This window comes from Thalassophryne amazonica, chromosome 17 (assembly GCF_902500255.1).
Source record: "Thalassophryne amazonica chromosome 17, fThaAma1.1, whole genome shotgun sequence".
Taxonomy (NCBI): Eukaryota; Metazoa; Chordata; class Actinopteri; order Batrachoidiformes; family Batrachoididae; genus Thalassophryne; species Thalassophryne amazonica.
In genome coordinates this window covers 33,168,494-33,185,973 of record NC_047119.1, presented here as the reverse complement: position 1 = coordinate 33,185,973, position 17,480 = coordinate 33,168,494, and the positions used below count along the sequence as shown (strand labels likewise).

The 17,480-nt window shown below is 41.3% G+C and overlaps 1 protein-coding gene across 2 annotated transcripts in view; it reads left to right on the top strand.

Annotated features, from left to right (window-relative positions):
• sh2d3ca (SH2 domain containing 3Ca) overlaps positions 1–17,480 on the top strand; it is a 189,492-nt gene that overhangs the window by 36,554 nt on the left and 135,458 nt on the right. Inside the window, exon 1 of one of the 2 annotated variants that reach the window (XM_034192004.1) lies at positions 2,978–3,574. The exons of the other annotated variant lie outside the window; for it this stretch is intronic. Within the exon in view, the coding sequence (XP_034047895.1) occupies positions 3,494–3,574 (81 nt within the window). The 5' untranslated portion in view covers positions 2,978–3,493. Of the gene's footprint in view, positions 1–2,977; positions 3,575–17,480 lie in introns of those variants that run through there. 2 annotated transcript variants of the gene reach the window in all.

The following is a 17,480-nucleotide window of genomic DNA, read 5'->3' as shown; positions in this document are numbered from 1 at the left end:
AAATAATTAAAAATGATTATTATCAGCATTAACCCTGTGGATAAGTCCGCTCTAATCTATGTGAAATTCACAAAACAAAAAATAAAATATATATTTTAGTAGATTTATTACATTAATGAACTATATAAAATCTACCAAATACACAGGGGTGGTGGCTAAGTGGTTAGTTGTTTTTTTTTTTCCCAGTGTGAAAAGTTTACAGTTCAAACCCCACCTCTGCCCATTCTCCATGTAATATGGAGTTATGTGAGGAAGCATAATCCGGCGTAAAACCTGTGCCAAATCAACAAGCAGATCCAAAAGCAAGGGAGAAGCCAAAGGGACTTGTTTACTTACTAACTACCTATGTTAGTAGGTTTATGTAGTCATAGTATTTATGAAATATGAGTTCATAAATAAAGTATGCTTTATTATGATCACATCCAATAAATTGGGCTATAATGCTATAATCTGTTGAATCGCTAGTCCTTCCTTAGAGCAATATGTGTGTGTGTGTGTGTCAGTGTGAGAGAGATGGAGTCCAGCAGGGGTCGCTGTGTATATGGTAGTCAATAGGCCTCACTCCCTGACAGGTAAAGAAAGGATACTCTGGCCACTCAGGCCAGAAAAACTATTTTCTTTTTTATCTTGAAGTCGCAGTCTTAAATTATAATTGCCTATGTTGGGGCTAGCTTGGGACTAGCTTGGGGTACAGGCGACATTTTCTGCACCTGTGTGCTTATGAAAGTCATTTTCGGTGTGACGTCAAGGTGCTGACACCCTGATGTTACCATAAACTGAGTATCTCCATTGTGCGCAACAGGATTGAAAATGCAAAAAACTAAAATATATGCTAACATTAGCAATGCTAACGAGCTGTGGATAGCATGCAAACTTGCTAGCGTAACTGGCTAATGTTAGTATGAGCTGACTGAGTTTCTTACTTACAGATATGCATGCAGATACTTTATTTGTCATTGTAACAAAATACAACAAAAGGCAAGGTGCAAGCCTTTCAGTGCAAATGTAAACCTGAGTAAACCATGCGTAGACTTTAAAGGTCTGGAGAAGAAAACAAAAATAAACATCAAATTTATCTGAATGAAAGAGGTATGTCCAGAGTGCAAATTAAAAAAGAAAGAAAAAAAAATGACAAGCATGTAGTAGCAAAAAAGATATGGCATATATAAAAAAAGAAAAGTACATACCAAACTGGATTATCAGGCTTTGTAACACAAAATGGTTGGACACAAGTGCTAGGCTCAGACAGAGTGGAATTGTTCAAAATGTTTACTGGTAAAACATGCAGGGTTCGATACATAAAAAGGCAGTCCAGAATAAGCAACAGTAACAAGTTCATCAGGCAGAGGCGTGGCCCTAAAAACAAGCAGGTGGTCATGAAAACATTGCGAGGCAAGGAGGATGAGAAAAGCACTGGGAACAAGGCTGGAAGCAAAGGCATGAAGCACAGCGATCTGGTGGGGAAAAAGTGGACAAGGTGAGGTTTAAATACAGGAAGGTGATGAGCAGAAAATGAGGAACAGGTGTGAGAGAAAGATCCAGGGTGTGGGAGTAGACAGACAGGGGTCACTCCCACCACCGAGCACCAAGTGACAGACAAGAGAAATGGAGACAGAAAACCCCAAGAAAATCACCACACAGAACATGATCAGAAAACACTCTAATGCACAATACAAAACAACAACCCAAATCCTGACATGAATATTGCACAAAAGCAAATATTGCACTCAGGTGTGGCAAGTGATATGGCTATTTGAGCAGTTGGGTAGAAACTTTTTCAGTCTATTTGTACTTGCTTTAATGGTCCTGTACCGTCTGCCTGATGGCAATAGCTCAGAGAGTGTCCAGGGTTGGATGAGTCCTTTAGGATGGTGTTGGCTCTCCTGAGACAGTAAGAACCATGAAGGTCCTCCAGTGTGGGTAGAGGGCACCCAATGATCTCCTCTGCCATTTTGGTAACCCTCTGGAGCTCTTTCCTGTTTGCCCCTATGCAGTTGACAAACCACGTACAGAGACAGTATGTGAGGATGTGCTCCATGGTAGAGTGGTAAAAAGACGCAAGCAATCTCTGGTTTATCTTGTTTTTCCTGAGGATTCTCAGAAAGTGGAGTCTTTGCTGTGCCGTCTTTCCCGAGTGTGTGGTGTTCCTGTCTCAGGTCAGTTTCTCATCTATGTGGACTCCCAGGAAACAGACCCTTTCCCCACGGGTCCCCCCTATGATAATGGGCTGTTTCTCTGTTTTGTTTCTCCTGAAGTCTATGATTAGCTCCTTGCTTTTGGATGTGTTAAGGAAAAGGTTATTTTCTCTACACCACACCGTCAGCTGTTCCACCTCATCCCAGTAGGTGGACTCATCTCCTCCAGTGATACTTACTGCACATCTTGAGGAAATTTTACATGTTGCCTAAAAAATGACAATCTAACTGTAGGGTTATTGAGTTTTTTTGCCAGATAATCAATCAATCTAACTAACTAACCAACTAACTAACTAACATAACAGACACACAGATTTGGGCCTTGGGTAATTATGATATAGATATTATTATTATTATTTCAGTCAATGGAAGTCATGATAATGTCCTGTGAAGCAACAAAAATGTGCTCTTTTTGTGTGCGTGTGTATGTGCGTGCACGTGCATGCGTATTGGGGACCCCCATTTGGTCCCTTTGAAAGAAAAAGAAAGCTGAAATTCTTTTGTGAGGCAGCCTGCACACCTCCTCCTCCTCCTCTTCTTCTTGTCTTTCTCTTTTTCTATCTGCATCTTCTTCATTCATCATCTTTCCTTTAATTATCTTTTCTATCCCTCCTCCTTTCTTTTGCTCACTTTCTCCTTGTCCCCCCCATGTCCAGTATTGTCTCAGCGCAGCGGTGAGGCAGGGGGGTCGTCGGATAGGAGGGTGGGGTCTTGCCTACAATTCAGCAGCTCTCTTCTCCGCTTGTGCCTGCCAGCGCTCCCCCACCTCATCCTTCCCTCTCGCCCTCTCTCCATCCATCCATACCTCCCTCCCACCCTCTCAGTCCGCCCTTCCCCTACCCACACCCCTTTCATCGACAAGCAATGAGGTAATCCCTAGCAGGCACGTGAAGTGCAGCAAGTGCAGTGTGAGAGAGATAGAGAGGCAGAAGCAGGAGGAGAAGAAGCCAGGGCAGGAGCAGCAGAGGAGATGTCAGGAGCTGTAATATCACTGGCTGCTCTCAGTACCAGCTGTTAGATAATAGCTGATGTGGTCACCGGCAGCTGGAGCTTGTCGCTGTGCAGGTTCTCGAGCGGTTTTGTGGTGTGGCACTATGTGGAGGGACTGGTAGGCAGACAGGCAATCAGGCAGAGGAAAAAGGCTGGCTGGGGCGGGACAGGCTTAGCCCAGGGGCTGGGGTTCAGAGAGGACAGCCTGGGTTGGTGGGAGACAAGAGACGGTAGAGACAGAAAGGCGGAAAGAAGGTGTGAAAGAGGAGGCGAAGTGTTGTAAAAAGCTGTAAGTGGTGGAGGAAAGTATGACGGAGAGGTGCAGTCTGTGGAGCGCCCTGTCAGCTGCGGCATGCTGCTTCTACCGGGGATCCTTCATGCAGGTTCAGGTAAGTGGGTTTCTTCCAAAAGCTGGTTTAGTGTGTGCATTTTGGTGTAGAATCCAAGTTAACTCAGCCGGCTGACTGATGATATCATAGATGGCGTGTCAGATAGGCTGTGTGAAACCACTGCATGGTGTGAGAGAGGGAGCGCGCGAGGTACAATATCAGTTTTACTTTCCTGGTCTAATTCCGGCTGCTGCATGAAATCCAACACCTGTCCTTTTTCTTGCATGGGACAAAATGTCATGTTATATGTTTTACACCTGACAGGACCTTATGCTTGTACATGTTTCAGCCAAGCAAGGTTTTTCTCAGTCTACTAGTTGAAGTTTGGTCGTAATCCAGATGTGGATTCAGGGTTCAGTTTACTTTGAAATCGCAAGATAGTGTTTTGTTGCCATACAACTAGTTGTTAACATATAATTCTAGACAGATATCTAATCTTGTATTTATTAACACACTTTTGAACTACTGTTCAAACATCCTGGACCATATTTTGTATCACTTTTGGCTGTAGGGCTGCAAGTTGTAATTATTTTCATCACAAATTAATCTGTTGATTAGTCTTATTAATAATCAATTCATTGGTTGATTGTAGTAACCCCGACATTCAAGCAAACATGACTTTCAGATCAGGATCAATAGAGAGGGAAATTCAATCTGATCTCACGCCGTTTGTGATGGTGTCATGAAAACTGATTTAATCTATTAGTTTGTGATAGCGTCATGATATCACAAAATTATTTTGTGATGGTATCATGAAATTTGTGACACGGGGTGGGAGGGGGCATTGGAGTTATGGTTAGAGTTAGTGTTATGTGAGGCGATATGGCGAAGATGAAAACATCATGAAACTGAGCTGCAAAAATTAGACTGTCAGTTCATATGTGCTGTGTGCGTCACGAAAATGCATGTTGTTAAGAAGTGGGGATATGTGTCATGAAGGTTTATGATTTAATCTATATACACCTTGAAGCCAAAAATTGGCTATCAGTGGTAATGATAACCGGCAGCTATGCTGGCTAATGCTAAGTTTGCAATGTGCAGTTACAATACGTCCTCTCTGTGTTTATGTTGTTACCAGTTGTTACCATTTCTTTGGTTGGGAAATGTAGTGTTCTTGAACAATTTCAATGTTGCAACGCTACCATCTAGTGGCCGGGGGTTTATGCACATTAAATGAGCCACTGTCTACCAGGAACCTTTGCATGTAAATTATTAATTAAAAATCAATATTGTTGAGAATCGATAAAGCATCTCAAAACATTACATCATGATTATAAAGTGCATCAGTATGTTTTTATGCCCCTAGAGGATAGTGTTCCAAATTTATTTCAGTTGAATACTTAAATACGACTTTATTCTTTCATATTAAACTTTGTTTGCATACGTTTCACCTAAAAAAAAATACAAGTTAAAGTGTTTATGTTAAGGCACGAGTAATTTCAATAAACAATTACGGCAACAATTATAACTATTGGAATCACACGCATACACAGACAGACAGATTCTGGTTGCATAAATGTGAAGTGTTTTTTGTTATGTTTTTCAATTTATTTTGAGAACTTATCCCATTCCCCTGAGGATATTAATCCATTGGGGGAAAAAACAGATTTGTTTATAAAATGACAGAAAATGTTAAAATTCTTCAAAATTCCCAAAGCAATGTCTTTAAGGCTTTGTCCAACCAATGGTTCAAAATCCTGTATTTACCAGTATTTATGAATTTTATATCATTTGCAATGACATGAAACAGAAAAAGCCAATAAGTTCTCATATTTATAAGGCAGTCATTTCTACGTATTTGTCCTAGTAATAATTATTATTATTATTTTAGTGTTTTTCTTTGAGGGGGTTAATCTGTTAATTGAATAGTCATGTCAGCTTCATATCAGTTTGCTGGCCTTTGGTGGAACTGTGCTTTGATGCTCTGCAACAGCCTCCCATTTCATGAAAATGACGTTTTGATTTGATTCCTTAAAACCTAAATACCGGTTCCCTCAAACATGAAAACAATCATCTAAACTACCATCAATGATGGAAAAAACCAAGGGAGAATATGTTCAATCCTTAATTTGATAGATAACGTGTTCAATACAGTGAAACTAAATATGTTGTGGACTGGGATACTACAACTGAGGTTTTTTTCGTCCGTATACGTTGTAGCCAACTAACTATTTGCTATAATTACTGTGTCTTCACATTTCCGGCTAGTCATCATGATCATACATATCTGTGTGTTTTTCCTTTTTGCTGTCAGCTGCACATGTTTTCAGCATGATCCCTCCCAGAAAGAACCGCTTTCTTAATCTTGGATTACTTTGGTTGTTCTTTGAAAGTGTTCTAGAGGGACTCATCCAGAAAGTCTCCAGTGTTTCTGGCTTTTGGAGACATCTGCTTTTGTTTAGAGCAAAGTGTTTGAAAGCTCAGAGTAATGCAGTTATTTTAATTAGATCTGTCACGGCATTGATGCGTAACGCTGGCGCGGTAACTCTTCGTGTGTCTCTGAGAAGGGGGTAAATTAATTAGTAAGGGTTAGCTGCTTGAATGTATGAAGTTAAGTGGCAGGTTTAAATGGTTAACAATTCATTTGTTAATTTTATGCAACTTTTTTTTTTGCTTGCAAACTGTATGAGTTTGTGATTTGGTTTTTGGGCTCATATTGATTGCACCAATCCATCCATCCATCTTCTTCTGCTTTATCCGGAGTTGGGTCACGGGGGCAGCAGCTCAAGCAAAGCCGCCCAGACCTCCCGATCCACACACACCTCATCCAGCCCCTCCGGGGGAACCCCAAGGCATTCCCAAGCCAGCCAAGAGATGTAGTCCTTCCAGCGTGTCCTGGGTCTTCCCCGGGGCCTCCTCCCAGTGGGACGTGCCCGGAACACCTCTCCAGTGAGGCGTCCAGGGGGCATCCGGAAAAGATGCCCGAGCCACCTCAACTGACTCCTTTTGACGTGGAGGAGCAGCGGCTCAACTCCGAACCGATTGCACCAATCCATTTTAATTAAACATTAGCATGTCAAGGACAAAGCAGACTGTCATTAACCCAGACATGTCTGTGACTCAAAGGAATGATGCTCATTTCTTTCACATTAACATGTCACATACTTGCATTATTCATCAGCTGTTATTGTGAAAGTGTGAACACTCAGAACAACCAGTAATGTTGCTTTCGGATCTTATTATCCATCTTTTCTGCAAAATAAATGAAATGCCTTGACTTTATGAAAGCAAATATTGATTCATTTTCTCATCATCAGGTTTTCTCATCAGTTTCTCCAAGAAGCCACCAAGCTTTTTAATCAGAATCACTCTGAAGATGGAAGTTTAATCATGTTAATTCAGTTTCAATCAGATAAACTATTTATAACTGCAGTGTCATTGCTGCCAAGGTTGAACCTGTGTTTTGCCAAAGGTAAGTCAGTGATCCTGTGGCCTGGAGAAAGATGATGATATATTGTTGTAATGCAGCCTCTGAGCTGAGAGCGGGCACTGGTGCCATGTGTCACCCCATTCACCACATCACGGAACCGCCTTGGGTCCTACATTTTGATATGCAGCAAATGGGTATTATACTATGTGAAGGACCTTAAAAGGGGAATTTCTGAAGGTATAGTAAAATTGAGAAAATACCCTTAGACTTCTGGTCTAGGACAGTGGTGTTCAAGTCGTTCCAGAAAGGGCCAAGATGGTGCAGGTTTTCTTTGCAACCACCCACTCCACCAGATGATTTCACTGATTAACATCACATTGAGCAGATGGAATCAGTTAATCAGTGAAATCATCTGGTGGAGTGGGTGGTTGCAAAGAAAACCTGCACCCCCTTGGCCCTTTCTGGAACGAGCTGAATACCCCTGGTTTAGGAGCTTACACTGGTGCCAAGTGTTTCCCCTGCACCTCTGAGTCCTCGACCTTCGAGATCGAGAAACACTTGGTACGATGTTGAAGTCCCTGGACAGAGGTTTTTGGTGATGCTGTTGTCTTTGCAGGAGAACAAAGGTCCAAGTCTTTAGGGTCACGTGCTACCTGTCTCACTGTATGATTGACTGGGACACTAACCAGTTTCCTAAAGTGACAACTGGATGTCTTTTGTACTTGATCTCTTTGGAGGATCTTTGGGTACCGCTGGAATGGCTTTGGGAGACTAAGATGAAAAGCACTGGTTGCATTGTGAGAGAGCACCAGTTTTGACATTTTTGCCAGGTGATGGTGTCTGAATGTTGATGACCCAGTGGATGTAGAAGGCCAAGGGAATGCCCACACTTTATGGTGGCTACAGCAGATCAATGGTTATTTTAGAGATTTAAGGACAATGGACTGGTTGCCTGCCTGGACAGTTCTGTGATGTTGTGGATGCTGCTAAGCGTGCCACCAGTGTATGCTTCCCAGCCTTGACTTGACTGCATTATCGACAGTATGATTGAAAATGTTGACATTTTGTCAGTTTTAAAATCAAACTATTAGAGCAGAAAAGTGGGTCAAATATGACGCTAATTCAGTGTATGAATTGTGTGGATACATGTGACAGCAGTGAGTGACCTCTTCTTATCAGCTTTACCAGTGGAGAGTGATTCCCATGATCCTTTGGTCTACACTGTTAACTATGGACACACACACACACACACACACACACTGCATATAGAGACAAGCAGCTTACCCACTGTGTGAGCATTATACCCAGTGCTTCCAGTGCATCTCTTCAACTGGGACATTGCGACTGGCTGCTGGCCGCCTGCAGCGGTAAATCCGCCTGCACAGCCCCACCCCCATCATCCTCTAAAAAAAAAAGACTGACACATGTACTTTGCATGGGAACAAAAACACACAAAACTTCCTCTGCTCTTGCTTGCAGTTCAAATGTTTGAAAGTTAATCTCTTCCTTTTTGCCGTTCACTGTCCATTTCACTCTTTCTCTGTCCGTCCCTCTCTTGTAATTTCTCCCATTGCCACATTCCTGCCTTCATACCCCGCAGACTTAGCCACCATGTGGCAGCCGTCATGCCAACAGCCGGCCCCTTTGCTGCGCCCCTTAGTGTGGCACCAGTCTGGTTGTTTGGCACTTCTCTGCCACTTAGCGTCCCACTCACTGAAGACCGCCTTGTATTTCATAGAAGTGATCAAGAAATCATTAATACTGATATCTTTCAACAAAAAACTCAGTTGTGTTGTAATAAGGGGAAAAAATAGCCTATTGCTGTCTTTGTAAAGAGTTTTAGATAGGCAGATTTTATTCTTTCTTCACTTTTATGTGAACAATAGTCGCCTAGCTATTTGCCCTCAGCTAGCCAAGGCTGCAACAGCATTGTAGCTACATTTGGCTTCTGTCCATCATTATGTTCTTCCATCCATATATATGGACTTCAGCACTCAGCCTACCATGTGGGCTCCAATCAGACATTCTGTATGTTACTAAAATACTATGTGTACCAGACTAATGTTTTATGAATTTGTGAGTCTACCGTTCTGCCACATACAATGCAAAAAGGTTTTTTTATTACTTTGAGATACTTTGTCACTTATATGTGTCTTCCTACGGAAGTGTGCCTGAAAGAGGTGACGCTGTAAGATAAACAGCAGAACATTATTGATAAGAAAGAATGCCAACGAATTGTCTATTTTTTATTCTTGACATTATGAGGTATTTTCCTTGAAGGGAAATTGATATTGTTGGTTCTAATGTGTGCATGAGCAAGTTAATAATGTTTTATTGATACAAAAAACAATCAAACATCCATTTGGAGAGTGAAAGTATGATATTGATAGGCAGGAATGCCAAAAAAATCTGTCTATTTCAATAGTTTGCATGATTCTTAAGACATTACGAGGTATGTTCATAGAAGAAATATTGTTATAGTTATATTGTTATATTAAGAAATATTGTAGAATAGTGTTTCTTCTGTGTGCTGAGGAAGTTAATAAATATGTTTGCATCATTCAGTTGAAAAAAGTTGCTTTATCTATACGTTACATGTTAAAAAGAAAACAAAAACACCCTGGGATCCAATCAGACCCTACACAGTAAGATTAAGATGTAAACCAGCATGGTAGGATGAAGGTTAAAAAAAATAGATGTTTTTTTTTTCCTGCAAACTGGAAAACATTTCTTTTTTTTTCTTTTTTTTGGATATTGGAATAATGGTTTCCTTCTTGGTTGACTGCCCTTTAGGTTATGGTGATAGGATGCTCTCATAATGTGTAACTTAGTTACTTAGTTGTGGTCCTGTGGTCATCTTAGACCTTTTGGGCTATGCTGATATTTTTGCAGGAGAAGGAAGGTTCAAGATATCAGGTGTCCTGGTACTTCCTGTCTTACTGTATTGTCATAAGACTTGGGTGCTAATCACTGACGTAAGGCAGTGACTGGATGTCTTTGGTATCAAGTCCTTTCAAAGAATCATTGGGTACTGCTTGAATTACTTTGTATCAAGTGAGCTTTTTTTTCTTGAAGCTCAGAAAAGGCGCATCACTTGTGAGGGAACATCAGAAGCACTTCTGTAGCCTTGACAGAGTTCACAAGTGTTGAAGACTCCAGCAACTGGAAAAAGCAAAAAGATGCCCATATTTATTGTGCAGACAGATGGTTTGTTTCAAGAAGTAGAGATAGATCGGTTGTCTGCCTGCTGTGATTTGTAGCATTGTTTTAGATGCTTTTGGACCTGGCCTCATTGTGAAGTGAAGAAAGGAAACCTGGCTTGTGGAGTTCGGCATTTTATGTCTGGATACCTTCACTTAATGTTTTGTTTCTACTGGAAGGCCCTTCAATGCAGCCACAGGTGCCCAAATTAATCACTAATTATATCCCTTAGTCTATTTCTGGAATCTTCTGGAATGTTCCAAGACTCAGTTTGGTGTATGTAAACCTTTGATGCACTGACAATCTGACATAGTGAATAAAAGCTGAAATAAGTCTTTTAACTTTTTTAATGACTTCATATGGAAATTAAGGTGGACATCATTTTAATTAAACTTAAAACACGTATTGTATGGTAACATGAATTGTGTGGCGTTGGGGAGAATTGAGTTTGAAAGTTTTTATCCGAGGTGTATGTAAACTGAGCCGCTTTATTACATTCACATCCTCTGTGCTTGCAGTCTACACTCTATCTGTATTCCCACTAGTGCTTCATAATGTATAGCAGTAACAGGAATTAACCTTGGCAGTGTCTTAGAGAACAGATCCCAGGTTGTCTGTTGAACTTGGTTCACTACAATCCTATTTGGATTGTAGGATTTACTAACGCCTGATGGTTCATGCTTGTATTTTTAAAAAGATGACATAGTCTTAACATAATCTGACGGAGATGGTTGGCCTGAGCACAGTATTTCGGTTAGTCACATCAGGATAGCCATCAGTAGGCTTGTCAGCCAGGTCCCAGGGTTTCCAGTGGTTTTATATTCTTACCCATCACCCCGTAGTGTTAAACTCGCCGTAGACGATACGGCAGCGCCTGCAGTCCGTCAAAGTCATATTCAGAGCCCAAGCCAACTGGTATGTTTTAGTATTGAAATATTCACCATGTAATCCCCTCTTCTCCACTCCCCCGATCTCTCCCCTGCTTGCCCTCGCCTCTCCTCCTCCCCAAAAGCTTTTCATTGTAAATCCTCTTTTGGTGAGCCTGCCGGTCGCACCCTGCAAGCTCAAAGTGTGAAGGGCAGCTGTGTGTTCAAATTGCCTTTCTCCACAGACCATGTCCTCATTACGACAGTGTTGCCACGTGTTTGAGGTACTTCAGTCCATTCTGGTATCTGTTCTCCATTCACATTTGTTTTATTTTAGTGTATAATTTGCTTTTTAGCACATAGTGAAACTGAACACCTTTTCACCCTAGATTATGTGTACAGTAGCACCACCTAGATATCCACCTCCAACACCTTTAAAATCACTTGTGTCCTGTTACTGTGATTACTGCTTAAACCAGAGATCTTTATAATGACAGAATTAGTCCTCAGGAAGCTGGTTTACAATCCCAAATTACTTTGTCAATCAAGATGGACACTTTGGGGCCTGTCCTAGTGAACAATGCTCAGTGAAGTCAAGTCTGGGAGCATGCATGGGTGCCACACTTCACCACATCCATGACACAGCAGAACCACCACAGGTCCTGGATGGCAACCACTCAGGCAGCAGATGTGTAATTACTAGTGTACAAGTTATGTGGTTGTCGTTTTTGCTTCCAGTGCCCATGTCATGTAAGCAACACAGTGGGATGGGGAGGAGATCAGATGGTCATGGGAGGTCTTCTAAAACAAGACACTCCCTTGATTCACATCAGGGAGCTGTGGTGGATGACTGCTGTTTCTGTAAAAGATCTCAGCTTGTTTCCAATCCAGAAAACTTCTCACTTCTGAGTCCATCATCTAAAGAGCAGTACATCAAAAGCTGGCACACTTCTGTCTTCAAGGGAATGCCAGATTAGAGTCTGGCTTATTTCATGTTATGCCCAAAACAAGCTCATGACTAAATGAGTGATCACATATAACCGCTTTGCTGCCTGTGACCTACTCTGTGCTCATATTACTCACAGTAAAGTTAAGTTAAACATGCCCAAAATGCACTGGCTCTGTGTGCTATAGAGCGCACACCACATATCATCAAAGCAGGGCGCTTGAGGGCTTCAAATATCAAAACTGTGCAACAGTAACTCTGGATTAACAATAAACCATACCAAGTTATGCTCTGTAAGAATACAGTGAGTGCTAGGTTAGCTGTTTTGCAGACTTTGCATTTTATCTGACCTGTGAACATCTTATGATGTGTCAAAAAGGACTGTGTGGTGGACACGGTTAAAGAGAAACGCATTGGAGCTGTTTTATTTTAGGTTTTCTAACACTCACCCCTGGATTGATAGTCAAAGGAGACAGTAGCTAGGTTTCCATTACAGATTTGTGCAAAATTTGTTACAGATTATTGCAAAATGACAGTTTTCACTGAGTGATTGAGTGCAGTTTGCTAGGTTTGTCTTCTTGTGATAACTCCCATTCTACCAAGGTTCTCACGAGAACTGTAATATTAAAAGTCATTGTGACGGAATGGTGAGTCCCACAAAATATTGTCATTATGTTTCACCAGCTCTCCATCTCTTCATCCATCCACACGTACCATTTCTTGTATTTTATAATGTCATGTGGCTTTCTCTATATAATGTGACCTATAATAGCGAAAAAAGTATTTATATTGCAGTTTTTCAAAATTGATTTTTTCAATCACCTGAAAAACTGTATTATGTGGGCGTAAACCTTTTTTGTGACATTTTTGAGGGATATTTTAGGGATGTCCCGATCAGGTTTTTTTGGCCCCGATCCGATTCCGAGTCATCTGATTTTGAGTATCTGTCGATACCGAGTCCCGATCTGGTACTTTAAAAAAACTGAATGAGCAATGAACAAATGCTAAATATATAATATTTTCATTTTAATCACCTTATTTTGGGGAGGTGATGGTAGTGGTTAAGGTGTTGGGCTTGAGTCCAGAAGATCATGGGTTCAAATCCCTGCCTGACTGGAAAAATCACTAAGGGCCCTTGGGCAAGGCCTTTAATCCCCTATTGCTCCCGGTGTGTAGTGAGCGCCTTGTATGGCAGCACCCTGACATCGGGGTGAATGTGAGGCGTAATTGTAAAGCGCTTTGAGCATCTGATGCAGATGGAAAAGCGCTATATAAATGCAGTCCATTTACCATTTATTTACCATTTTATTATTTATCACTTAAACAGTGCACTTCTCCTTGAGGTAGCTTGAACAATCAAGCAGTAATGTACCAGACTTAAAAAATGTACAAATTTCCATGTTGTTTTATTTGTCTAAAAATAAATGTCCAAGGTTCCTTATGTTAAACAAGAAATTATCTAATCTGAAATAACAGGTAGTTTTAATTTACAGATGAAGGTTTATAAAGAACCATTTAATTACAGCTATTTTAATTACAAGTGCTTTGAACATTTTTTTTACAACAATCTGAAATTTTGAGGTAACAAACAACAAAAACATTTCCAAGGATTTTTCTTCAGAAAACTGCTCAATAAATGAGCAGTCCTGTGAGACGTTTCTGTTTTGTACAGATCAGTGGTTTCTGCCACTAGTCTTCCGTGTTTTGGCCCGACGCGTCGTCCCTATTGGACAGCGCAAAGCTACGTCACAGCTCAGAGCATCGAAAGTTGGATTTGGTAGCCTGCCGACAAGCGGCAGTGCGCGCTCCCGTCAGAAACGTTGCATCAAAAGCAACGTGTTTCATTGAAAATAATGCTTTTTAGACTGATTCCTGACGCTTCCAACGCGTGAAAGACCCATTAATCTGCAATAATGAGCTTGAAATAGCGCTGATCAAAATAATGAAGATAAAATCTATATCAGATTCCTGATCGGGATGCAACGTCTGATTTCGATCAATTCTGAAACCACGTGATCAGGCCCGATTTCCGATCACGTGATCGGATCGGGACATCCCTAGTTAATTTTATTTATTGAAACACATGCATTTCTAATTCAAATTTGTTCATTCAAATTGTGCAATTTAGAGGGTATTGGAAACCTGCCTAATGATCCTTCAAGGCTTGAGTCTGTTTGAAAACAGTCCCATTTCGATAAAGGCACAAATAAGATACAGCCACACAGTTATGCTAAGTTCAGAATGACATCACGAAAACTGATTAAATCCGTTAGTTCATGATACCATCATGAAATGTGTTACATTTTCGTGACGGTATCACAAAATTATTTTGTATGGTGGGGAGGTGGGGGGAGAGCATTCAGGTTATAGTTAGGATTAAAAATAGTGACTGAAACTTGACCGTGTCATGAAAATGTGACCCATTTCGTGATGGTATCAGGAAAAAAAAACCATGAAATTGGGCTGCACAGCTATACAAAAATTTTTATGTTGGTACAGATCACATTAAAAAAAATTGGCAAATCAGTGTAGTGTTATAATTACGCTGAAAATGTTGCAGCTGTAATATTCAAACAGATGTTGTGAATACTGTGTGTTGGAGGTTTTCAGTTCATCCAGTACACAATAAGAATTTTCAGTGCCACTTTCATTAAATCTCATCTGGTGACAAATTTAAATGTTGACTAGAGTATATCTCTAGCATTCTCATGATACACTGTGCTCAGGTTTTTTTTTTATTTAAATCTTCCACTGGCTGAGGGGATGGTAAAAACAATCCACATCAGAGATATGAAAATCTTGTCTGTGAGCTGCAGGTCACAATTAAACAGCCATGTACAGTGGGGAAAGAAAGTACTTGATACACCTGCGATTTTGCAAGTTCACCCACTTACAAGTTATGGAGGAGGCTGACATTTTCAGCGTATGTGCAGTTCTACTGTGAGAGACAGAATCGAAAAAAAAAAAATCCAGGAAATCGCACTGTATGAGTTTTAAATAATTTATTTGCATTTCATTGCATGAAAAAGGTATTTGATACATTAGAAATACAGAACTTAATACTTGGTACAAAAACATTTGTTTGAAATTACAGAGATTAAATGTTTCCTGCAGGTCTTAACAAGGTTTGCACACACTGCAGCAAGGATTTTGGCCCACTCCTCCATACAGATCTTCTCCAGGTCTTTCAGATTACTGGCCTGTCTCTGGGCAACATGGAGTTTCAGCTCTCTCCTGAGATTTTCTATTGGATTCAGGTCTGGAGACTGGCTAGGCCACTTCAGGACCTTGATGTGCTTCTTACAGTGCCACTCCTTGGTTATCTTGGCTGTGTGCTTCGGGTCATTGTCATGTTGGAACACCCAGCCACGACCCATCTTCAGTGCTCTGACTGAGGGAAGGATCTTTTTGGCCAAGATCTCGCGATACATGGCCCCGTTCATCCTCCCCTCAATGCGGTGCAGTCGTCCCATCCCCTGTGCAGAAAAGCATCCCCAAAGCATAATGTTTCCACCTCCATGCTTCACAGTAGGGATGGTGTTATTGGGGTTGTACTCATCCTTCTTCTTCCTCCAAACACGGCGAGTGGCATTTCGACCAAAAAGTTCTATCTTGGTCTCATCTGACTACGACTTTCTCCCATGACTCTTCTGGGTCATCCACATGGTCAGGGGTAAACTTCAGACGGGCCTGGACATGTGCAGGCTAGAGCAGGGGTACCTTTAGTGCGGTGCAGGTATTTAATCCATGACGGTGTAGTGTGTTACAAATGGTCCTCCTTGTGACTGTAGTCCCAGCTCTCTTCAGGTCATTGACCAGGTCCTGGCGTGTAATTCTGGGCCGATTCCTCACCGTCTGTTATGTGTCGACGCGAGTTGAGGAGCGGACCTGCGTCAGACAGAACCCAGCGCTAAAAATAACCAGAAAGTGGTTCCAACAACAGAAACAATTTATTGTTCACCTGTGCATAATAATGTGTACAAAACTGAAACAACGTCCTTCTGGTGGAGTGACTGTTGGCACGCTCTTAAGCGCCCAAAAGGATAGAAGCCCAGCGTTCCTGGACCCACTACCACCAGACAAACACCCCCCAGGTGGACACGACAAACTGACTCTCTGTGAAGCAAAGAAGAGGTGAGGTAAGTCAGCAGTTACAACAATATCTTTCAAAAGACACACGCTATCAGCAACACATTCAGGTCTGTATTTTTTAACTTTATGCAAATGAGCAGCTTCTCACAACAAGTGGAGGATCACTTATCCGCACGCCACAGCAGTGAGAAGCAAACTGCATAATTCTCATCACAATTCCAGTATACTGCGTAACAAAACACCAAGTTACTATCAACAATTAGTCAAACACTTAATCACCTTTAATGTGTGCTGACAGCAAGTGTCCTCACCCTTCCTTGCTTCACGGGCTCGATGTGTCAAACCCAGGCGCGGTCCTCAGCGTCTCATAAACGAACATCACAAGGTCGAGTTCCCGGCAGTTCTGCTTGAATCACACATGACTTAAATGCAGAACGCCATCCAATTATCTGCTTCAGCTGAAAGTCTTTAAGGTTGCATGTGAGCACCATTCACAGGTGCTGCACATGATGTTGATGAGGGTGAGGACTCTTCAGCCAGCACCTTCTCCACAAACAAATCAGTTTCCATGCCACCTGAAGAGCAAAGAAAAGAAAAGAACACCAAAATATCCAGCCACACCCCCCAACACACAACACCGTCCTCAAGATCATTGCTACCCCACGTGGTGAGATCTTGGAAGGGGCCCCAGACCGAGGGAGATTGACTGTTGTCTTGAATCCTTCCATTTTCTGACAATTGCACCAACAGTAGACTTCTCACAAAGCTGTTCGGCTGTTCTCCTGTAGCCCATTCCAGCCTTGTGAAGGTCTATAATTTTATCCCTGGTGCTCTTACACAGCTCTTTGGTCTTGGCCATTGTGGAGAGGTTGGGGTTTGTTTGTGTGTGTGTGCACATGTGTCTTTTATACTCCTAATGAGTTCGAACAGGTGCAGGTAATACAGATAATGAGAGGAGAACAAGAGGGCTTCTTAAAGGAGAACTAAGAGGTCTGTGAATGCCAAAATTCTAATGTATCAAATACCTTTTTCATGCAGTGAAATGCAAATAAATTATTTAAAACTCATACAGTGGATTTTTTTTTTTTTTTTAGATTCTGTCTCTCACAGTAGAACTGCACATACGCTGAAAATGTCAGCCTCCTCCATAACTTGTAAGTGGGTGAACTTGCAAAATCACAGGCGTATCAAGTACTTTCTTTTCCCACTGTAAGTAAGAAACTCCTTTGAGATATCAAGAAATTAAATGTGGATTAAAAGTTGCATTTGGCAAACGACTGATAAAATCGCTTATCAAGTACTATTACTTTGTTAGTGAGTTAGTTGTACATGTCAGCCTTTAAATGCGATATTGCAGTCTTTAAAATCAAGACCAAAGTACTGATATAGTACTGATATTAATAAATGCAGTTAGGTGTTTGTGTATATGCA